The following is a 24599-nucleotide window of genomic DNA, read 5'->3' on the forward strand; positions in this document are numbered from 1 at the left end:
GTGTAAGTACTTGTGTAAACTTATACTCTGGTTGCTGGTGTAAGGAAAGCCTGTGAGTGATTTTACACAACAGTTCATAGATGGGTGGTGTTGGATTAGTGAACAAAAAAGGCTCTTTATTGCTATTCTTTAGGATTATAATACAGTTTATGTATGTCTCTTTTGGCCCCTTCCAATACAAAGAAGACTTGTGTATGTTCTTCCTCTTTATTCCTAATGAAGAAATGAAGACAGAGATCTCACATGACTATGGAAGACAGCTGCTCAACAGAGCTAATATTCTGTGTCTTCAGAATGTTGTGGAAGTGACAAATATGCTGAATTTACTTTTTAAAAAATTTTTAAACTCCAGAATACATCTTATACTTTGTCTATAAAATAGGCCTTGCTTTTAAAATGTATTGCCATCTTGATTTATTTTATGCAAAGTTGATTTTACACAACTGAAAGGGAACATTTACTTCTTTCTATTTTTTAAATAAAAAAGTCTGACTGTTACTCTGGCCTTAATTCCAGACTTGGGTTTGAGGGATTTTCTTTTTTTATCCTCCTGAGTATCTGGGAATACAGGCATGTGCCACCTTATCTGCCCTCGTCTTATTTCTATACATTCATTTCAATGGATAAGAATAAAAGTAGGAGTATTAAAATTGCCTCCTTGTAGAATAAATGAGTTGATAAATTGTTATAATGATCAAATCTTTTTACTTTTCTCTCTGTATAGGTAGGGCTTTGGAATCCGATCCTTCTGATCATCGAGAAGCAAAGAAATCTCAAGCAGTTGGTGAGACAACATTGTTTTTTTCCACCAGGAGAAAGACTGAAAACTCTTGTTTGTTGAGGTGTATAATAGAAAATGTTTAGCAGAACTCATATTGGTTTAAATTTTTAAAATTTTCACTTATTCATTTGTGTTATTTTAACATGTAATATACTTTACTTGTTATGTTAGTGAAAACATGTCAACTTTTTGTTTACATTTTTCCATCTTATCAACACAATTTGTCATGTAGTAGAGGAGTCTTAGATTTATCTTTATGTTTAATTCTTTGTCCCTTTTCCCAATGGATAAGAATAAAAGTAGAGGTAGTGAGATGGCTTCCTTGTTGAATAAATGAGTTGATAAATTGTTATAAGTCATTACATATTTTTCTTTTCTCTCTGTATAGATAGGGCTTTGGAGTCCAACCCTTCTGATCATCCAGAATCAAAGAAATATCCAGCAGATGGTGAGACAACATTGTTTTTTTCTACCAAGAAGAAGAGTGAAAACTCTTGTTTGATAAGGTGTATAATAGAAGGTGTTTAGCAGAACTCATAGGTTTAAATTTAAAAAATTTTTTACATATTCACTTACGTTATTTTAACGTGATATACTTTACTTGTTATGTTAGTGAAACCGTGTCAACTTATTGTTCATAGATTTTCCCATCTTTTTATCAACACAATTTTTCATGAAGTGGAGGAGTCTTAGATTTATCTATATGTTTTATTCTTTGTCCCTTTTTTCAATGGATAAGAATAAAAGTAGGTGTAGAAATGGCTTCCTTGTCGAATAAGTGAGTTGATAAATTGGTATAGTGATTACATACTTTTTCCTTTTTCTCTGTGTATATATAGATAGAGCTTTGGAGTCCGACCCTTCTGATGATCCAGAAGGAAAGAAATATCCAGCAGATGGTGAGACAACATTGTTTTTTTCTACCAAGAAGAAGAGTGAAAACTCTTGTTTGATGAGGTGTATAATAGAAGGTGTTTTGCAGAACTTATATTGGTTTAAATTTATAAATAAATTTTTCACATATTCACTTGTGGTATTTTAACATGATATACTTTACTTGTTATGTTAGTGAAACCATGTCAACTTATTGTTCATAGATTTTCCCATCTTTTTATCAACACAATTTTTCATGAAGTGGAGGAGTCTTAGATTTATCTATATGTTTTATTCTTTGTCCCTTTTTTCAATGGATAAGAATAAAAGTAGGTGTAGTAATGGCTTCCTTGTCGAATAAGTGAGTTGATAAATTGGTATAGTGATTACATACTTTTTCCTTTTTCTCTGTGTATATATAGATAGAGCTTTGGAGTCTGACTCTTCTGATGATCCAGAAGGAAAGAAATATCCAGCAGATGGTGAGACAACATTGTTTTTTTCTACCAAGAAGAAGAGTGAAAACTCTTGTTTGATGAGGTGTATAATAGAAGGTGTTTTGCAGAACTTATATTGGTTTAAATTTATAAAATTTTTCACATATTCACTTGTGGTATTTTAACATGATATACTTTACTTGTTATGTTAGTGAAACCATGTCAACTTAATTGTTCATAGATTTTCCCATTTTTTTTATCAACACAATTTGGCATGTAGTGGAGGAGTCTTAGATTTATCTATATGTTTTATTCTTTGTCCCTTTTCCCAATGGATAAGAATAAAAGTAGGTGTAGAAATGGCTTCTTTGTCTAATAAGTGAGTTGATAAATTGTTATAAGTGATTACATACTTTTTTCTTTGTCTCCATACATGTATAGATAGAGCTTTGGAGTCCGATTCTTCTGATGATCCAGAAGGAAAGAAATATCCAGCAGATGGTGAGACAACATTGTTTTTTCTACCAAGAAGGAGAGTGAAAACTCGTTAGATGAGGTGTATCATAGAAAGAGTTTAGCAGAACTCATATTGGTTTAAATTTTTAAAATATTTACGTATTCACTTGTGTTATGTTAACGTGATATACTTTGCTTGTTATCATGCTAGTGAAAACATGTCAACTTTTTGTTCATGCATTTCTTATCTTTTTATCAATACAATTTGTCATGTATTGGAGGAGTCTTAGATTTATCTTTATGTTTAATTGTTTGTCCATTTCCCAATGGATAAGAATAAAAGTAGGGGTAGAAATGGCTTCTTTGTTGAATAAATGAGTTGATAAATTGTTATAAATGATTACATATTTTTTCTTTTCTTGCTGTATAGATAGGGCTTTGGAGTTTGACCCTTCTGATCATCCAGAAGGAAGGAAATATCCAGCAGATGGTGAGACAACGTTGTTTTTTTCCACTAGGAAAAAGAGTGAGAACTCTTGTTTGATGAGGTGTATAATAGAAAGTGTTTAGGAAAACTCATATTTGTTTAAATTTCTAAAATTTTTACATATTTACTTGTGTTTTTTGTAACGTGATATACTTTGCTTGTTACCATGTTAGTGAAAACATGTCAACTTCTTGTTCATTGATTTTTCCATCTTTTTATCAACACAATTTGTCATGTAGTGGAGGAGTCTTGGATTTATCTTTATGTTTAATTCTTTGTCTCTTTTCCCAATGGATAAGAATAAAAGTAGAGGTAGTGAGATGGCTTCCTTTTTGAATAAATGAGGTGATAAATTATTATAAGTGATTATTTATTTTTTCTTTTTTTTTCTTTACAGATAGGGCTTTGGAGTCCAACCCTTCTGAAACAAGGAAATCCCAAACAGGTAGTGAGACAACATTGTTTTTTCTGCCAAGACAAAGAGTGAAAAATCCTGTTTGATCAGATGTATTATAAAAACTTTTTAGAAAAACTCATATTATCCGACATAATCGGAGGTCTTTTCTCCTTCCTGGATTTTCCCTCTGGGGTCTTACTTTCACACACTCTCTCGTGGAAGCTTTCTCTCTTCTCTGTTTCTCTCTCTCTCTGTCTCTCTCTCTCAATAAAACATTTTGTTTAAATAAACAAACAAAAAGAAAAACTCATTTTGGTTTAATACCAAAAAAAGAATTTGCTTTTTACCATGGGAATGGCACCAAGCCATTTATTAGGAATGCTCCACTGTTATCCAAACACTTCTCACTAGGCCTTGTCCTCAGCATTAAGGGTCCCATTTTAACATGAGCTTTGGAGAGGGAGACATATCCAAACCATATCAGAGGTGTATTTTCCACTTACTTCCAGAGACATGGGCTTATCACACCTGGAGAGCATGAAAGCAGAAAAAAGAAAAGCTATTCCATGTCCCTCACACTTGAGTGATGGGAATGTTTGCCTACAAGGCCCTTCCAGCATTTAAGGTGGAGGCAGTATAAGAAGCAAAGCAAGGCCCAAATCTCTCTTGAAGCTCTTACTATTCTGCCTTTTTTTTTTTTTTTTTTGCTGCAGACACCATATCCAAATTTGTTTACTTTTTTTAACATTTAAATTTGGCCGGGTGTGGTGGCTCATGCCTGTAATCCCAGCACTTTGGCAGGTGGAGGTGGATGGATCATGTGGTCAGGAGTTTGATACCAGCCTGACAAAAATGCTGAAACCTTGTTTCTACTAAAACAAAAACTAGCTGGGCATGGTATTGTGCGCCTCTAATACCAGTTACTCAGAGGCTGAGGCAGGAGAATTGTTTGTACCCTGAAGGCGGAGGTTTCAGTAAGCCAAGGTCATACCATTTTACTCTAGCCTGGGTAACAGAGGGAGACTCCTTTATATCAAAAAAAAAAAAAAAAAAACAGAACAAACAAACAAAATATTAAATTTAAGATTGGTTACTTTTCAGTTGTGTAAAGACCCCATTTTTGTTTGTTTGTTTGTTTGTTTTGTAGCAACATATTAGTAGATGACCACTAATTGTGGTTGGAGAGGCTTACAGGGATTCTGATGCATCTAGAGATAGGTGCCTAGCCAGCAAGTAGTTCTTAGAGCTGTTAGCTCTTAGATTCTGGTAATTAAGCTATATGTAAATTCAGAATGAGAGAATACTAATGGATCATGGCTCATATATGCAACAATTAAATTTTTTAGTTAGCTAAATTTTTTATCTGGCCTAATTTTTGTGCCTTTTTTTACATGAGCATTATTTCACTCGTATGTAACAAAACAGAAAGTAAACCAGGTCAAAAAATAAATCTGAGTTTTTGTATTTTGACCTGGTTTACTTTCTGTTTTGTTATTTGAGATTTATCATGACAGAAAATTTAAATTATAAATTGTTGAAATTAATTTTTTTAAATGGAATTTTCTCTGATTGTACACAGGAGTAGTCAGTAAGATTTTCACAACTACTTTTATATTATTTGTGTCAGAAGTGACCTTTTTTTTCTTTTATTCTTAGCACAAGAAATAGGAGAAAACAGCCGTAGAAACCATGTAAGTAAACAGTCAAAAAGTTGAGGAATTGATAGTTTGATGTAAAGGTATGTCTGTTTTGATTACTTTTTATTATAATGAGGACCCAGTGGTGATAGAGTGGACCTCGTTTCATGGATTTTCTGAATCTCTTCTACTTTCCTATCAAACCAAAAAGTCTTCAGCTTAGTGTACCCACCTTTTAAGGATTTCTGACACTTAAATTTCAATACTTGGTTGTGGTATACAGATCTGCTTTAAATATTTAATCTTATTTTTAATGAAACAACAAAAAGAGCTAAGTTAATTATCAGTATGGTGTATTGACCCTCTGTCACAGCAGGTGAAAGCTTATCTTTTTTGCTAACCATGACCTTATTTTTCTCCCTCTGTTTCTTTCGATTGTAGCACACTTTTTAATTCAATCAGTAATATTGACATGATTATGACTATCCAAATATTATTCACTGCTGAGTTATATGTTGTTTTCACTGTGTCTCTTCATTACATATTCCTTCATCCTTTCTCTGAAACAGTTCTGAAATCTGAGCACTTCTGCACTTCTTCTGGATCATCTTTTTTTCCTGGCCTATGCTGGTTTATCCAGCCAAATGCAATACGTAGCCTCTGGATGGTCTGTCACTTTATTGAAAAATAATAATTGTTAAATTATATTTTACATATAATTTACATTTTACATCCATTATTTTTTAGCATGAAGCTGATTTTCTGACTATATTCATTTGCCTGTTTTTTAACAGCTGATTCCCCTCACACACACTCAGGTGTCGTAGCATTTATCACATGCCTTTCAAAGATATTTTCCATCTGCTAAAACATATCTGTTCCTCTTTGTTTTTGGCGGGTGGTGGGCAACCTTTCTTTGGCCTTTTGTCGTCCTAGTTTAGTATAGAGTGGCTTTACCTAGATATACTTGATGTTTTAGTCTATCTGTGCTATCTTTTTAAAGTCTTTTGGGAATCTCACATAACTGCCTTTTTGTGTGGGATCACGTGAGTCCTAGATTCTGTGTTTTTTTTCTGTCTTGTTATCCTCTCTAGTTGTACTTAAGCACACGTTCCTGGGCAGAGATGTTTAGAGATCTGACCAGTCTTAAAATTTTTCTTCCTTGATAGAGAGTAAACTTCTAGGTTGAATCTAAATTTTATGGTTCTGAAGATATTCTGCAATTGTGCTCTCATCACCCTGTTTTCTTGAATCTATTGCCATTGTGTGCCACGTTATTTATAACCACGTTTTTATGTGTTTTTGGAAGATTTTTGGAGCTTTTCTAGATCTGAGATTCTGAAATTTCATAATAACAGCGTGGTGGGGGATCTTTTCATTTTACTGAGGCTACTAAGTCTGCAGAGTCTCTGTTTTTGAGAATGTTTTTTATTTTCTCTGTTCCTTTTTTCTGATAGTCATGTTACTCAGGCGCTACACTGCTTAGACCAGTAGACCTGCTTTCGTTTCCAATTTTTTCCCTTCAATTTTTTATATATATATTTTTGGAGAGTTTTAACATTTTTTAAAAAGTTTTGCTTCTGATTTTGACTGGTCCCATGAATTTTGTGTGTAGTTTCAGTCTCTCTTGTTGGAGGCTTTACTCCAATGTTTGGTGGTTTCTGGCTTGCTTACTTGATTTGGAAGCAGGACTTCTGTTAACTGATGGCACTCAGTGTGAGGTTGTGGAAGCAACTAGCTTTTCATTTGGGAGACCTCAGTGTATTACCTGGGGATCTTTATTCAAGACAGTTTAGTTTCTTGGGAATGTTTTTTTAAGTTTCTGCCTGACTACTTGCTTTCCAAAAGCAGAGTTAGGGAAGCAAGTTGGAGTTCCATTTTTGGTTTATAGTTTTCTTTATATCTGAGGTTTAATCTTTGGTAGTTGGGAGCCAGAAATTCTCAGGTTTGGTATATCCAGGGAGCACACATCTAAGTTTCTTATCAGATGGGAGAACAGGAGGATGTGTCTCTAACCACAGATTTTCAACTGACCTTGGTGGCTTTGTTTTACATTTTGCACTACTTTTTAAAGTGCTGTTTGCCTCTAAGTTCACAGCCCACCTTTAGTTCTACAAGACAGACTGCTCGCTTCTGTTGCAGTCACTTTCTCTTTTTTTTTTTTTTTTTTTTTTGAGACAGTCTTGGTTTGTCACCTGGGCTGGAGTGCAGTGGTGACATCTCAGCTCACTGCAACCTTTGCCTCCTTGGTTCAAGCAATTCTCTGCTCAGCCTCCTGAGTAGCTGGGATTGCAGGCAACTGCCATCACAGCCAGCTGATTTTTGTATTTTTAGTAGAGATGGGGTTTCACCATCTTGACCTGGCTGTTCTTGAATTCCATGGCCTCCCAAAGTGGTAGGATTATAGGTGTGAACCTCCTTGCCCGGCCTCCAGTTACTTTCTTGAGGCATCATAGTTGTGCTTCTGTGTTATTTACCACTCTTTTATCTATTTTATGTCTCAGCATTTATTAAAAATTATCTCTTTTCAACCTTCTCTCTTCACCTTTATCTTGTGACTAATGAGATGTCTAGAGGGAGAAGAAATAAGTTTGTGATCAATCTATTATATTTAATCCAAATTTAGGACCTATATTAAAGCGCAAATCAAAGTTTAATTTTAATATCATTAATGATATTAACCCAGACAATTTTTTAGTGATGTATCTATAATAAGCTTGTTACAGTTGTCTTCTAAGGCCTTGTTTGTTATTTTCATTCAAACTTCATATGCTGTCATATTATCTTATTACTACATAACATAGATGGAGCTCTTTTCATGAATGCTCACAGTGTTACAAATATTTAAGTTAATTAAGATACATTTATTTTTAGCCTGGTCAACAAAGCAAGACCTCATCTCTACAAAATGGTGAACTAACAAATTAGCCAGGCATAGTGGCATATGCCTTTAGTTTTACCTACTCAGGCAGCTGAGGCAGAGGATTGCTTGAGCACAGGAGTTTGAGGCTGCAGTTAACCATCATTGCACCACTGCCCTCCAGCCTGAGTGACAAAGTCAGACCTTGTCTCAGAAAAAGGAAAAAAGTTAATAGTTTAAAGACATGCCTAAAATTTGTCCTGCGAAAAAGGAGAGAGAAAAACATAAACTTTAGTTTTTATTTTATTTTATTTATGTTTGCTGAGAAGATTGCTGTAGTTTATTTATTTTTTATTTCGGTTAGTTTTGGGGGGAACAGGTGGTATTTGGTTACATGAGTAAGTTCTTTAGTGATGATATGTGAGATTTTGGTGTACCCATCACCTGATCAATATCCACTAAACCTGATTTGTAGTCTTTTATTCCTCACCCTTTGCTCACACTTTCCCATGAGTTTCCAGAGTTTGTTGTATTATTCTTATGCCTTTGCATTTTCATAGCTTAGCTCCCATGTATGAAAGAGAATATACAATGTTTAGTTTTCCATGCCTGAGTTACTTCACTTAGAATAATAATCTCTAATTCCATTGAGATTCCTGGGAATGCCATTAATTTATTCCTTATTGTAACTGAGTGGTATTCCATCATATATATAATATGTATATAAAATATATGCACGTATGTCACATTTTTTTATCCCTTCATTGACTTTTGGGCATTTGGGCTGGTTGCGTATTTCTGTAATTGAAATTTGTAAATTGTAATTTGTTTGAGTTCCTTGTAGATTCTGGATAGTAGCCCTTTGTCAGATATATAAGAGTGTGAAGACTTTCTCCCACTCTGTGGGTTGTCTGTTTACTCTACCGATCCTTCCTTTCCCTGTGCAGAAGCTCTTCAGTTAAGTCTTACCTGTTTGTTTTTGTTGCATTTGCTTTTGTGTTCTTGGTCGTGAAGTCTTTGCCTAAGCCAGTGTCTAGAAGGGTTTTTCCAAGGTTGTCTTCTAGAATTTTTATGGTTTCAGGCATAGATTTATATGCTTGATTTATCTTGAGTTGATTTTTGTGTATGGTGATAGTTGAGGATCCAGTTTCATTTTCCTGCATATGGCTTGCCAATTATCCCAGCATAATTTGTTGTATAGGGTTTGCTTTCTTCACTTTATATTTGAGTTGGCTTTGTTGAAGATCATTTGGCTATAAATTTTTGGGTTTATTTATGGGTTCTTTCTTCTGTTCCATTGGTGTATGTGCCTGTGTTTATAACAGTTTCGTGCTGTTTTAGTAACTACGGCTTTATAGTATAGTTTGAGATTAGGGAATGTGATTGATGCCTCCAGATTTGTTGTTTTTGCTTAATTTTGATTTTGCTATGTGGAGTCTTGTTTGGTCCCATATCACTTTTAGTATTATTTTTTTCTACTTCTGTGAAGAAGGATTATGGTATTTTGATGGAAATTTCATTGAATTTGTAGATTGCTTTTGGCAATATGCTCATTTTTACAATATTCATACAATTCATTTATGAGCAAAAGATGTCTTTCCTTTTGTTTGTGTCCATCATTTCATTCAGCAATGTTTTGTCCTTCCCAACTGCATATTAAAAAGATCACTGTGATGAAATGGGTTTCATACCAGGGATCCAGGGATAGCTGAACATAACACAGGTCAATAAATGTGACACACCACGTAAACAGAATTTGGAAAAAAAAAATCACATGATCATCTCAATAGACACAGAAAAAGCATTTGACAAAATCCAGCATTTTTTAATGATGAAAACCCTCAGCAAAATTGGCATACAAAGGTCATACCCCAATGTAATAAAAGCCATCTATGACAAACCCACAGCCAACATAATTCTGAAGAGGGAAAAGTTAAAAGCATTCCCCTTGAGAACTGGAACAAGACAAGGATGCCCCAGTCTCATCACTTATATTCAGCATAGTACTGGAAGACCTAGCCAGAGCAATCACACAAGAGAAAGAAATAAAGGGCATCCAGATCAGTAAATAGGAATTCAAACTGTGACTGTTTGCTGCTGATATGATTTTATACTTAGAAATCCCCAAAGACTCTCCGAGAAAGCTCCAAGAAACTGATAAATGAATTTAGCAAGGTTTCAGGAGACAAAATTAGCGTACACAAATCAGTAACTCTGTTATACCCTAACCATGAATGCTGAGGGTATAACAGAGTTATAAAAAACTCAGCCTTTTTTATAATAGTTGAAAAAATAAAATAAAATACTTAGGAATAGACTTAACCAAGGAAGTGAAAGACCTCTACATGGACCTTTGATGGTAAGCCTTTGGTTTTGACTTACTAAATTACTAGGTGTAATTATTTTCAAGTTTTTGTTGTTAACCTACTATGTAACCCCTTCCACTTCTTGTTAAAGATCATAAAATTTCACACTCTTTATTCATGCTGACTGCAGTTAGATGATTTGTTTTTTTTTTTTTTTTTTGGTTCACTACCTTAAATAATACCTATAAACAGTAAACCATTAGGAGTGTTTTTGGTGTAATTAAGTTTAGTAAGACTTATTTTCCAAATTATAACTGAATTAATTTATTAAATACTTGTTTAAGTTTTTGATTTATTCAAAATTCTGTGCTCAGCAGCTGGAAATAGAAAGAGTAAGAGCCCTCCCTTATTCTTATGGAGAGGCATACTTTCTCATGAGGGAAATACTCAGCAAGAATTAGTATCTTGTAACCAGTGGTGAAATTGATCAATTAGTGTATAAAAAAACAAAAACAAAACTTTGTGTGTGTGTGTGGCTGCTGGCAGAAAGATCCAAGAAGGTAGATGGAATCAAGCTTCCTGAAACAAGGAGAGAGAAAAACAGTCTTCTAGGCAGAGAGCAAGGGTATAGCAGGAAAATGCCTAGGTGCAGGTCAGATGATTTATAGAATGAAATCAATCAACTTTTGAAATGAATGGCAAGTATTCTCTGAGAGTTTCATTTGAGTCATGTCATGGCAGTCTTATTTAAACATGAAATGAAAGTTAAATTTTTTAAGTTGTTACCTGTTTTCAGGGTGTGAGAGAATATTTAAGTGATAATTTTTTTATCCTCCACATAAGAAAATAGGACTAGAGAAACCTATGGCTTCCTCACTTGGTGGTGGCCTAGCAACCCTGGCACACAGAACCTCTGAATGTGAAACACCTGTTTTGTCACCGTATTGCCTGAAATAATACATGTAGGATTAGTAAGTTTGTAAATACATTAGTCTTGTATTCATTGCAATAAATTTCTCTTGTACCAGTATTATTTAATACAATACATTTTATTGTAATAAATTAATAGAAATTCTCAGCTGCTTTATATCATGGTAGAAAAAACAATGAAATTGTATTTTAAACTCTTGTCATTATTTAGAAAGAGAATTCATAAAATCTTTGTTAGGTTTGATGATAGGTAGCATATTAAGAGCGGCATTTTCTAACCCATATCTCAATATCACCTCTGGAAGTTAAGAGCCTCCACTGGTTTTTCTATACAGTGCACATGATATCACACTCAGGCAGTTCATGGAGTGTAAGAAATATCTTAATGCTTTGTCATTGGACATTTTAACTGAGAAAAAAGAAACACACTTTGATCAAAGTTTACCTTATCCTTCCCTTCTTCTTTAGATATGTATGGATCGTTTTTCTTTGAAATTCAGTTCATGCTCGACAATTTTCCTTGAAGACAGTACAGCCAGCTGCCCTCATTTTGAAACGACACTAAAATCGTGAGTACAACTATTAAAATTATTTCAGCCATTTGATTGTCCTCTTCAACCACTTTAAGAAATTGGAGTCAACTCTATGTTGATACCAGATTCTAAATATTAAGTATCAATTTCTCTTTTCATCTTCTACATCATGGTGGAAGGAAAAATCTCTTAGCAAATAAGCAATTTCAGAAAAAGTGTTGCTTTTCTTTATGCCTTAAAAGAATATTGAATGCAGTGAGAAGAATAGGTTGTCTTTATTGAATGTTTTTTTTATGAAAAATTAGTTTTTCAATGCATTGCAGGCCTCAGTCAATGTGTACTACTTTGGACATTAGTCTTAGAAGAAGGAACAGTTTTTTCTCCTCTGGCACCACAGTGTATCTGCATCTGAATTTCTCCCATCATGCATGAGCACCTCATGGGCCACAAAGATGCACTTTGAGAGCACTCTGGATGAAGTTTATTTTTTAAAAGGAACAACCACCAACACCATCATGGACAGGGGCTGTCCATGGTACATTATTATCATCTCCTTGGTTATGAGTGTTGATTTTTAGAGCACAGTTTGCAAAGTGCTAATTTAGAATATTAATGTCCTTACATTTAAGTTTTCTTTTCATTCTAGAAATATAACTAGCTATCTTATAAACAATTTTGTTTTGAATGCACTAGCCTTTTTAGCAAATTCAATTTTCAGTAACTGTAAAAATGGCAGGTTTACACTCATAATAATGTCACTTTCCTCCCTCCCTTATAACAATAGTTGAGATGAAATTTTGTTTCAGCACAAATTGGACAAATTACGTCTTAGGTGCTGAGCTTTGGGACCTATTGAGTAATCACTAAATGTCTGTAGTCAGCCAAGTTTCATCAATTTTTTTCTTTTTCTTCTTGTTTTCTTTTTTTTTTTTTCTTTTTGAGATGGAGTTTTCCTCTTGTCTTATTGCCCAGACTCAATGGCACCGTCTTGACTCACCACAACCTCCACCTCCCAGGTTCAAGCAATTCTGCCTCAGCCTCCCAAGTAGCTAAGATTACAGTCATGCACCACCACAGCCAGCTGATTTTGGTTTTTTTGTTGTTGTTTTTTTGGAGAGTTGAGGTTTCTCAGTGTTAGTCAGGCTGGTCTTGAACTCTCAGTCTTAGGTGATCTGCCCACCTCTGCCTCCAAAAGTGCTGGGATTACAGGCATGAGCCACCACACCTGGCTGTCTCTTAAATCTTTGAGCATAAAAACAAACAAACTACTTTGGCTAAAGTCCCTGGCTGCTTTTGAATGCAAGCGATTTTTATGTGTTAGCATAGCATGCCAAAGTAGCTTTGAAGATAGTCTTGTTCAAACAAATTTCATGCTTTTTTCCTCATTCTTCTAATTTTTAGAAGTCTACCTTCAAAAGTAAAGTAAGTTTTAATTTGCCGTCAGCAAGTTTGAGAAATGATCATTTGGTGTATTCACTCTTGGTGAAATAGAGGTTTATTGAGCAAATTAATAGGGCAAATTGGCTTCAGGAAAAGATTTTGAAAAATGTTCATCACAATTTAGTAGTGCACTGTTACCAGTGGGATAGGTGGAACTCATTGGGATCACTTTTACAAAATTTGTCTTCAAAATACATGTCTGCAAATACATGTATTCTCTAATCTCCACTTTCCCTCTTCCTTCAGGCACTGAGAAGCCTTTTAGGAAAACACAGCATCTTTATGTGAAGAAAAGCATCCCAGAAGGTTCTGATTTTCATCCCAACTCAATCATTTCAAATTTTGCTGCACATTGAAATCACCTGGGAAACTTCTACCAGCAACCCTAATGGCCAAAGTTATATCCAATGCTAATTATTGAAAATGAGGCAGTTATTAAGGCTTCTCAGGTGATTTTAATGTGCAGCAAAATTTAGAGCCACTGCCTAATTTGAGTTTAGGGCAAGAAACTGCTCCTATTTGGACCTTGGGCAAGTCAGTTTTAAGATTTGTTTCCCTGACCTGTAAAATTAGTGTTGCATTAAATGTCTTGTAAGGTCATTGGTCCTTTCCAGGATATAACTTCAAATTCTGTGATTTTAAAATTTTTTCAGCGATGAAAACTACTTAATGCACTATAGAAGTATCCCTCTGAAGTGCTAATGTTACAGGCTTTCTAAAAAGTGCTGATACTGTATTGACCTATTATTAAAATTGAGATTTGCCTTCCCTCAGTTATTTTGACCCTCATTGTAGACACTGAGGGCAAATGGAAGCACATAACTTATGTAAGAGAACCTCTTGTTTTCTGAAACAGAGCATCAGTGGGTAACTTAGGAATACAGTTACATATATATGAAGAGTTTTGTGTGTTCATAAATATTTCGTTAAACTAACTGAAGATACCTGCCATTGATATTACACTGTATCGTGCTACACTACCTTGTTAGCACTGCTTATTTTAGGATTGCTGTACCTATTATTGATGTCATGTGAGCTTATGTTTACTGATATATTTTCTAATAATTATGCAAAAGCCATAGATATAAATTGCATGAGTCAGGGTGTGGTGGCTCAAGCTGTAATTTCAGAACTTGGCTGAGGCAGGCAGATCACTTGAGGCCAGGAGTTTGAGATCAACCTGACCATCATGGCAAAACCCCATCCCTACTAAAAATACAAAAATTAGCCGGGCATAGTGGTACCAAGCTGTAGTCTCAGCTAATTGGGAGGCTGAGGCATGAGAATTGCTTGAACTCGGCAGGTGGAGGTTGTGGTGAGCCAAGGTTGCTCTGGGCAACAGAGGAAGACTCTGGGTCACACAGTAAATAAATACATAAAATAAATTGCATGTGATTAAAGGTTTGTGGGTAGAAGAACATATAACAGGGAAATATGTTATTATTTATAAATTATAATCATCAACAGAAACATGTTTTCTAACAGGGTATTGTATTGCCTTGCATTTTTATTCTCATATTTTTGCTAAAACCCAAGAAATGAAAACAAAGTGCCCTTATGATACTTTTCTGAACTACGAGGTTTTAATTTCAGGGCCTCTAGGAGAGTTTCCACCACACCCTTTTTAAAAAAATGTCTTCAGACCTAACAATTGATAATATCTATTGTTATATTGAATGTTTTTCCTTCCACAGTGTCGCCTTGGACTTCTATTTTCTTATCAAGGACAGGTGAGCTTTTTAAAAAACTGTCTTGTTATTCTGGCTAATTACTTTGCAAGCTATGAAGCCCTTTAGGTCACAGCTCTGGACATCGAGAGCTGTATCGGGTCTACTAAAATATCCAAGCAAATTATTTGTGTTTTCTTTGGTCCGTAACACTTTTAATTCTTAAATGATTGTGAATCTCAAAGAGTATGTATTTATATTGATGATATTGATATTTACTGTCATAGAACTATAAAATTGAGATTTTATTTCAAAATCTATTTTTAGTTTAGATTTCACAGCCTTACCACTGTTAATATCTTGATCTAGATAACGCTTTGTCACAAGGACTGTCCTGTGCATTGCAGAAAGTTTAGCGGCACTGGTGGCCTATACCAAGTAGATGTCAGTAGTAACCCATGACCCAGGTTGTGACAACAGAAAATACTCCTTGAGAACAATATTGTTAAAATAGATTTTTAAATGAGAAAATAGATTTTCTACAACAAAAAGTAGAGTAAAAAGTGTCATGTATTTATATTATTGAAAACCCCGAATGTCACACTTGGTAGAAGACAACTGGATTCTCTAGGTCTTTCTTTGCAATTTGCTTTAAGAAGCAATAAGATGGCCAGGTGTGGTGGGAGGCACCTGCAATCCCAGCACTTTGGGGAGGCCAAGGCAGGCAGATTTATTTGAGGTCAGAAGGTTGAGACCAGCCTGACCACCATGGTGAAACCCGTCTCTACTAAAAATACAAAAAACAGCTGGGCTTGATAGTGCATGCCTGTAGTCAAAAAAGGGAAGCAGTGACATGACCTAATCTCGTGCAAATATGTAGTTGGTAAAAGGTGCATTTTTAAAGCTTTGAGACAGCTGTGGGTGTTTAATGATAAGTGAAAACTTGACAAGTGCTACTTTTTAAAATCAGTACTCACTAATCTGTCTTGCATGGTAAATGGATCTTTTCCCCCATGTTGCATTTATACTATCATGCATTAGTTATTTGGAATATATTGGTTTATGTTTTATTGTGTCAAAAATCACTTTTAACCACCAATATTATTTTAAAAGTCTTTAAGTGTTGAAAAGCTGTCAAGCCTACAGTAGAAGGATCGAGATTTTCAAAGTCCTCAGGAAAGCTTAATTTATCATTGGGAACACATGTTCATTTATTTTTGATAATGGTAGTTGTCCTTTTTTTTTAGACTGAGTCTCACTTTGTCACTTGGCTGTAGTACATTGGCATGATCTCAGCTCAAGCAATTCTCTCACCTCAGACTCCTGTGTAGCTGGGACCACAGAGGTGTGGCACCACATCTGGCTAATTTTTGTGTATTTTTGGTAGAGACAGAGTTTTACCATGCTTTCCAGGCTACTCTCGAACTTCTCATGGAGCTCAAGCCATCTACCTGCTTTGGTCTCCCAAAGGGTTTGGATTTTAGAGGTGTGAACCATTGCACCGGCACGGTGGTACTTTTAAATAAAAATGATGATCTGTGAAAAAAGTGATTGTTCTGCTGACAATTAAATCATGAATGTTTCTTAAACACAACCATACTGCAGTCAGCAGAAGCGCTTCTTCTTAGCTTTCTACTGATTCAGAATATTGAAGAGACATGTCAAGATTTAGTAACACCATTAATTTTTACCATCTCAACAAAGACATTCTTAAGTATTTTAGACTGCTTTTTAACTGTAAGGGACAATAAAGAACAGAATTACCATCAATGTAATTGGTACCACTGCCTTGATTTAGGCTGAGAAACCAGCAGTTTTATCCATTTTTGCTTTTATACAGTTATGGCGGGTGTTTATGAAAAAGTAGTCAGTGTCTTTGTATTACTTTCTCAAGTAAAAAAAAAATTGTATCAACTTTCTGAGATTGAATTAGTATGATTATGAGAACAGTGTCCAGCAGACACGGTGGCTTAGGCCTATAATCCCAGCACTTTGAGAGGCCAAGCAGATGGATCACCTGTGGTCTGGAGTTCAAGACCAGCCTTGCCAGCATGGTGAAACCCCATTTCTACTAAAAATACAAAAGTTAGCTGAGCATGGTGGTAGGCACCCATAATCCCAGCTACTCAGGAGGCTGAGGCAGGAGAATAACCTGAACCTGGGAGACGAAGGTCGCAGTGAGCCAAGATCCCACCATTGCACTTTAGCCTGGGCAACAAGAGTGAAACTCCATCTCAGAAAAACAAAAACAAACAAAAAACAAAGAAAAAAACAGTGTTGACCTCTTAGGCCTTCTCAGAAAGGGTCTTCGGGATCCCCAGAGGTCCACAGAGTACATTTGGAGAACCACTGGTTTATCACACAGGCACAATGCATTAGTTTTACAAAGTTTAAAGTTAAAGACTAGCCTCTTTTAAAATAAAAGGGCAGATGAGTTTTTAATCCAAACAACAAAATAAATAAATTGATCATGAAAGTATACTACAGAGGACTAAAAAGAAAGGAGGCTAGGAAATCGGAATCACGTTTACATTTATGAAAGTCCTAAAGACTTTATTGCCCATTACTACTGCTTTGTAAAACATTCTTGTGTTTCAGGTGGTGAAGAAGAGAGAAAATATGTTTGGTGTATTGCCATTGCCTGTTAAAGAGGGTTGATACCTATAGGCAGTTCTGACTGGTTATTGTGGAAAAGGCTTCACAGTGCAGGATATGATGTGCTGAGGAAGAGGTCAGGAAACATTCTGCAGGGCGGGATCCAGGAGAATAATTTGTAGAAACTGTTTGCTTTGGTGAAGTAAACACCAAAGCACATAGGAGGCATTGTTATGCTAAACAGGTATTATGCTAAGATATTAACAGTTTCTGAAGTAATGCACATTCTTATTTTATAGAGAAGGATATCTGTCTTACAAAATATTTGATGAACATGCATACCCATTGAAAGTAAGTGGCACTTTTATTGAGGTTGTATTTTTATCATAGACTTGTATTTCTTTCATGCTGATGTCAAAGCTGTCTTTAAATTTTCCCCATTTCGTGTTGCATTTAGTCCTCTTAGGTGTTGTAAAAAGAATGTGTTAGAATAAGAACTGATCTGCAGCTCTGTTTAGTGAGTGAACTAGTATGAGTAAATCTATCAAAGTAACAGAAAATGTATGTTTTAAAAGACAGTTATTAGTAGCATCAAGCAATATGAGTATATGTAAATACTTTTAACACAGAAGCATGACATTTATGAAGAGAGTTAAAAATAATTTAAGTTTAAATCAACCTACATGTTATAAAAATTTAAAAATGCACTTCCTCAAGTACATAATAGCCACATATGGCTAGTGACTATTGTATTTAACAGCGTAGGCTTAGAGCCTCATGGTTACAGGAAACTGTATTTTCTCAAAGTTTATTGCAGAGAATGACATGCCATCAGTAAGGCATTAAAGCCTAAGGGTAGCTTACATTTAGATAGAATTATGTGGTGCAAAGGGTAAAAAAGAAAAAAAATTTTCTGCCCTTTAGCTCATATGATTTTTAAGTGAATGTTGATGAGTATTAAATTATTATGGTACTTTAAGATCCCACTGTTCATATTGTAAAAACTGAAAGACGTCTCACCCATCAAAATCATTGTAAATGGTACATGGGCACAAATGTGAACACTGCTGTCTTAAGAGCACTTCAGGTTTTCTCTTCAATGGATACTTACATTGCATCCTTTCTTTCAGTACAGAACAGAAGAATACATTATGTATGATCCTTCAGAGACAATGATTTACAAATTTATACGTACCCTGTTTTATGTAAAAAGTCTAAAGGTTGCTGTCGCCATCATAATTATGGTAAGATATTTCCTATTTATAAAGCATCTTTAGAAATTGGTCTTGTAGAGTGGCCTGGCCAACGAGGTTAAACTCTGTCTCACCCAAAAATACAAAAATTAGCCACTCATGGTGACATGCCCCTGTAGTCCCATCCACTTCGGAGACTGAGGCAGGAGAATTGCTTGAACTCAGGAGGCAGAGTGCAGTGACCCGAGATTAAGCCAGTGTACTTCAGCCTAGGCAACAGAGCAGGACTCTATTTCCAAAAAGAAAAAAAAAAAAGAAATTGATCTTGTAAACAGGGTAGTATGTTCCTGATTTTAAGTGAAAATAGGTTTCTGAAATTATCTCAGAACTTTAAGAGAAACTTATGACAGGAAATACACACATTAGAGTTGAATCATCATTATGGCTTAAATGTTGCCTTGGGTTTATGATTACAGAACAATTGCTATTAAAGGCAGCAGGAGTGATTTCTGATTTCTCCCACCACACTTCAGTGCACACATGCACATGCAGTGTGCTCACATCCAGAGCATGTGGAGGGCTTGGAATGAAGAACAGTAACAAGACCATCTGGTTCATGGGCAGGAATGCGTGCCATTGTAGGTCTAAGCTGAGTCCCAGGGTGTATCCCCAGGCAATTCTCATGTATGTTGTGATTGAGAGCTTCTGCCCTCAGTTCATTGTTCCTTGGATGTGTTAATCTACCCTGGTGGGCAGAGTAGGTAACAGAAATATTTGGGCTATGATTGTGATATGGCCCCTTACTTAACCTGATGAAACAAAGTCTTCGTAGAACATAAGAATAAAAGGCATCTTTCTGGTCAAAACCAGAAGTATTCTGCTTTTTCATAAGAGTTCTTATCACAGCACTTAAACTGAGTTAAATCAAAGGCCAATGCTGTTTTGCAGGTGTACATCCAAAGACTTATACGGTATTCTCGTATCTACATTTGTTCAGCCACCTGGAGGAGGATTATCCTCGGAGCCATTCTTGTTGCCATCAAGGTTCGGAGCAATGTACCTGTGTGCAATAAAGACTTGTGCAGGCGCTTTGAGAAAACTACAGTTGACGATCTGTAAGTTTGTATGGTTTTTGTGAACTTTCTAACCATTTTTGAATACTTTATTTGCTCCCATAAACTTCAACACTTTGAGAAATACTTTTAAAGTTTACATTATGCAAATAATAAGAATGGGCATAAACACCACTCTTTTTTTCTCCCCAGTTTTAGAAGAGTAGTTCATATTTTTCACTATTCATTGGTGGGTCTTGGTAAATTGCCATTGTAATAATCTTGTAAATGAAAAAGTATTTTTCTGGTGAATGTTTTTGGCAAATATCTTACCAGTGTACAATGAGAAACATAATAGTACAGTCAGTTTTCTTACGGCTTTTACAAGCTGCCTGCAAGTTCTAGTCTCTTTGTGAAGAGCGCACATCTGGTCTTTGAAATAATTGTTTGCCCATTGACAGGTCTGGGGCCTCTGCATTGTGAAGTACAGCTTCACCCTGAGCCATACATTGCATATTTGCGTTTGCTGGTGTTCTCCCACTTTTTTCTAAAGATCCGTTTTATAGAAACCTTGAGATATGGAATAGCCACAGTTCCCTGTGCCCCTGTTTTCTCCCCATTAGGAGCATTGCATCACTGGGCTGATGAGTTAGAAGTTCCAGTGTTCCCCTCGGGCAGTCTGAGAAACATTTCTGGGGCATCACCCAATGCTCACCACACTCAGGAGGTTCCCAGGGCATTAATGCAACCACAGCAGCACTTGGAGGGCCCCAAGTTATCTGTGAGAATGCAAGAAATCTTTCTAAATCATGAGGGTTGCTCACAGATGGCAACATGACACTGAAACAGGAGCTTCATGGGTCTTTCTTTCAGTCTGGCCTCATGACTGCTGTAAAGGGAAGGGTCTTGGAGCTGGTTGGTAGGGTGCACCAGGGAGGCATTTCCAGGACATGCTCTCACAGTGTCCGCTAGTCAGCGAGAATGGCTTTGTGGGTGACACTTAGGAAAATCTGAAGGAACACCTCTTGACATGGAAGCATATGAAGCATATGAAGATGAAGATCCTCAGGCTGTGGCAAGAGGTTTTAGTATTTCAGGTTTTTTGTTTGTTTGTTTTTATGTTTGCCTATTACTCCAGATAAGACTGTGATTCAGGATGTATGCAGTCACAAATAGAAGTCTCTGCCAATTGTGCTCCCCACAGGAATAACAACTTTAGCAACTATCTAAATAAAAAAGCACCTCCATAAGAACTGAAAATTATTTAAATGTTCATATGACGTGACTGAACAGCGTAGAAAAGACCGTCTTGAATTGTTGATGCCACCACTGTGAACCTGTGGCAAGGAGAGAGGCTACATGCTTGGGGAAGGGAGAGCACAGCAGCTGCAGGACTTTGCCTGAACTCACTGCTGCCTTGTCATAGCAGAAAGCAAAACAAAGCTGAATGCACCCAAAGAAAAAACAGACTAGCCCCAACAATAGGGGAATTATTCATCCCCATGGTTGGAACTTGAGTGATGAAAGCCTGGCTGCCATGGGATAAAATAGTCTGGGGTTTTTAATAAACCTGAAAGACTGTTTAGGTCACAAGAACTGCAACTCCTAGTGCCATCTGGACAGACCTAATGCTGTCCCAGAGGTCATGGCCACAGGGGTGCTTGTATCACTCCTCTCCCAGCTCCAGGAAGCTTAGCACAGAGAGACAGACTTCATTTGTGGGAAAGTGAAGAAGCAAGTCTGGGTCCATTAATCTAGAGAATTACTTCAGGTCTGATCTCAGACCACCAACATGGAACCTCCACAATTCTGCAAAAACCAATGACATTCTTCACAGAAATAGAAGTAAAAAAAATGAATCCTAAAATATACAGGCAACTACAAAAGACTCAGAATATTCAAAGTCAACCCTGAGCATAAACAGACAAACCTGGGGGAATTACATTATCTAATTTCAAGTTACCCTCTAAACCTGTAGTAACCAGAACAGCATGGCACTGTGATTAAAAACAGGCACGTAGCCCAGTGAAACAGAATAGAAACCCAGAAACCCATTCATACATCTGCAGTGACCTCATTGTCTATGAAGGTGCCAAGCACATGCAATGGGTTAATGACAGTCTGTCGGTAAGGGGTGCTGGGAAAACTGGATATCCACATGCAGAAGAATGAAACCAGGCCCCTATTTCTTACCTTATACAAACATCAAATCAAAATGGATTAAAGATGTAAATCTAAGTTGGGCGTGGTGGCTCACACTTGTAATCCCAGCATTTTGGGAGACCAAAATGGGAGAATGGCTTGAGCTCAGGAGTTCAAGACTATCTGGGCAGTGCAGTATCTCTGTCTTTTAGAAAACTAAAAATAGATTTAAATATAAGACCTCAAATACAAAACTAAAATAAAACATTGGGAAAACTCTCCACAATATAGGACTGGGCAAATATTTCTTGCATAATGTTTTATAAACACAGGCAACCAAAGGAAAAATGGGCAAATTAGGTCACATCAAGTTAAAAAGCTTCTGTGCAACAAAGGAAACAGTGAACAAAGTGAAGTGACAACCCACAGAATGGGGGAAGGTATTTGAAAACTATCTGACAAGGGATTAATTACCAGAATACTTAAGGAGCTCAAATAACTCCATAGAAAAAAAATAATCTGATTTTTAAAATGGGCAAAATACCTGAATAGACCTTTCTGAAAAGAGGACATTTTAGGCAGGCTTGGTGGCATGTGCCTGTAATTTCAGCTGTTTAGGAGGCTTAGGTGTGAAAATTATCTGAGCCTGGGAGGTCAAGGCTGCAGTGAGCTGTGGTTCTACCACTGCACTCCAACCTGATTGAGAAAGTGAGATGTGTTTGAAAACTCCTTAAGAAAGGCATACCAATGGCAAACAGGTATATGAAAAGATACTCAACATCAGTATCATTGATGTTCAGAGAAATGCGAATCAAAATTACAATGAGCGATCATCTCACCGTACTTAAAATGGCTCTTATCGTAAAAGGCAATAACAAATGCTGGTGAGGATATAGAGCAAAGGTAATGCCTGTACACTGTAAGTGGGAATGTAATTTAAATACAGCCACTATGGAGAACAGTTTGGAGTTCCTCAGAACTAAAAATAGAGCCACCGTATAATCCAGGAATCTCACTGCTGTGTATAAACCCAAAAGAAGGGAAATCAGTATGTCAGAGAGATACCTGCACTCTCATGTATGTTGCAGCATTATTCACAGGAGCCAAGATTTGGAAGCATTCTGAGCATTCATCAGCAGATGAGTGGCTAAAAAAAATGGTTCATATACACAATGGAGCACTCTTCAACCACAAAGGAGAATGAGATCCTGTTATCTGCAACAACATGGATGGAAATGTTAAGTGAACTAAGCCAGACACAAAAAGACAAAATTCACCTATTCTCACTGATTTGTGGGAACTAAAAATTAAAACAATTTAACTCATGAAGATATAGAGTAGGAGAATTGTTTGCAGCTGCTGGTAAAGTAGTATGGAGGATGAGAGGAGTAAGGGGTGATGGTTAATAGGTGCACACATTTGGTTGGAAAGAATAAATAACATCTAGTATTTGAAAGCACAACAGGGTGACAACAGTCAAGAATAATTTACATTTTAGAGTAACTAAAAGAGTATAACTGAATTATTTGTTAAAAAAAAATAAATAAATAAACACATGCTTGAGGTGCGATTAATTTTTCATTTACCCTGATATGATTATGACACATTATAGGCCTGTATCAAATAATTATACCCCATAAATATGTACACCTACAATGTACCCCCCAAAATTTTTAAAGACTTTCATTCAGAATTACCACAGTGTATATTTACAGTTGAAATGAGGCTTCTTGTAACCAAGAAGAGACTAGTGATGGTTGGTTGCTGTTCAAATGGCTGCTAAGTTACCACTTTGCCAATAGTATAAACTGAGTTGTCATGGTGATATTGCTAGTAGCCATTTTAGTAAAAGATTTAACAGAAAATGAATGTCATTTGAAAGTTGCAGAAGCTAAAGTTTGTTTAATCACTACTGTCATCAATTTGTAAACTGGTTTCTTTGTGTGAGTGAATGTGTGTCTGTGTGTGTGTGTGTGTGTGTGTGTGTGTGTGTGTGTGTGTGTGTGTGAGAGAGAGAGAGAGAGAGATGGAGTTTTGCTTTTGCTGCCTAGGCAACAATGTGCAATGGGGGGATCTTGGCTCACGGCAACCTCCGCCTCCTGGGTTCAAGCAGTTCTCCTGCCTCAGCCTCCTGAGTAGCTGGGATTACAGGCATGTGCCACCACACCCAGCTAATTTTCTATTTTTAGTAGAGATGGGGTGTTACATAATATTCAGGAGCCTGGAGAGACCAATGGGTGAAACAGGAGGATTTTATTGAGGTGGCCACCAGCTCGGCGGATTTGCATCCCCAGGCTGAGAGCCTGACAAAGACAGGGCTTGATTTTTTATACAGCCAGGATGACATAGCAATTAACAGGTTTACAGAAGCCAGAGAAGGAACAGTTAACTTGTGACATGTCTTGTGATGTATGTTATGTTTGAAAATCGCATTTTCAGAAACACATTGCACATTCTTTGGTGTTATATTACCCCGTGACCTTGCAGCTGGTCTGCAAGAAAAACGGGAGTCCTGAGATGCCCGGGAACTTTGCTGAAAAAGTAGGGAGAGTAGATAAGGTAGATTTGTTAGGGAGTTAGTTAATTTCAAGCAGAGCTGGGGGTTAGGTTTTATATTGAACGGAACGAGTAAACTTTTCTTATGTAGCAATTACAGACTACTAATGTTATTATTTAATTTCTTTCTTCACGGGTTTCTCCATGTTGTTTCTCCATGGGTCACGCTGGTCTCGAACTCCTGGTCTCAGATGATCCACCCATCTTAGCCTCCCTAAGTGCTGGGATAATAGGCATGAGCCACTGTGCCCAGCTTG

The 24599-nt window shown here is 36.4% G+C and overlaps 1 protein-coding gene and 1 long non-coding RNA gene across 14 annotated transcripts in view; one reads left to right on the forward strand and one right to left on the reverse strand.

The window, feature by feature from the left end:
- Positions 1 to 24599, forward strand: part of LOC100411691 (cyclin-Y-like protein 2) — a 33390-nt gene that overhangs the window by 2127 nt on the left and 6664 nt on the right. Inside the window, exons 2-14 of one of the 13 annotated variants that reach the window (XR_013524996.1) lie at positions 725 to 784; positions 1170 to 1229; positions 1621 to 1680; positions 2077 to 2136; positions 2533 to 2592; positions 2978 to 3037; positions 3432 to 3479; positions 5088 to 5122; positions 11633 to 11733; positions 14832 to 14867; positions 17699 to 17750; positions 18530 to 18643; positions 19590 to 19707. Coding sequence is in view for 12 of the 13 variants with exons in the window: in XM_078345976.1 (XP_078202102.1) it covers positions 725 to 784; positions 1170 to 1229; positions 1621 to 1680; positions 2077 to 2136; positions 2533 to 2592; positions 2978 to 3037; positions 3432 to 3479; positions 5088 to 5122; positions 11633 to 11733; positions 14832 to 14867; positions 17699 to 17750; positions 18530 to 18643; positions 19541 to 19707 (913 nt within the window). In the remaining variant the exon portion in view is untranslated. Of the gene's footprint in view, positions 1 to 724; positions 785 to 1169; positions 1230 to 1620; positions 1681 to 2076; positions 2137 to 2532; positions 2593 to 2977; positions 3038 to 3431; positions 3480 to 5087; positions 5123 to 11632; positions 11734 to 14831; positions 14868 to 17698; positions 17751 to 18529; positions 18644 to 19540; positions 19708 to 24599 lie in introns of all 13 variants that reach the window. The other 12 variants (XM_078345976.1, XM_054242234.2, XM_078345979.1 and 9 more) reach the window with 12 other exon arrangements.
- Positions 17741 to 22934, reverse strand: LOC144578704 (uncharacterized). Its single transcript, XR_013524998.1, has 2 exons — positions 22852 to 22934; positions 17741 to 17858 (listed from the first exon to the last, which is right to left on the reverse strand). It is a non-coding gene; the product is annotated as an uncharacterized LOC144578704 (long non-coding RNA).

This window comes from Callithrix jacchus, chromosome 12, assembly GCF_049354715.1.
Source record: "Callithrix jacchus isolate 240 chromosome 12, calJac240_pri, whole genome shotgun sequence".
NCBI lineage: Eukaryota > Metazoa > Chordata > Mammalia > Primates > Cebidae > Callithrix > Callithrix jacchus.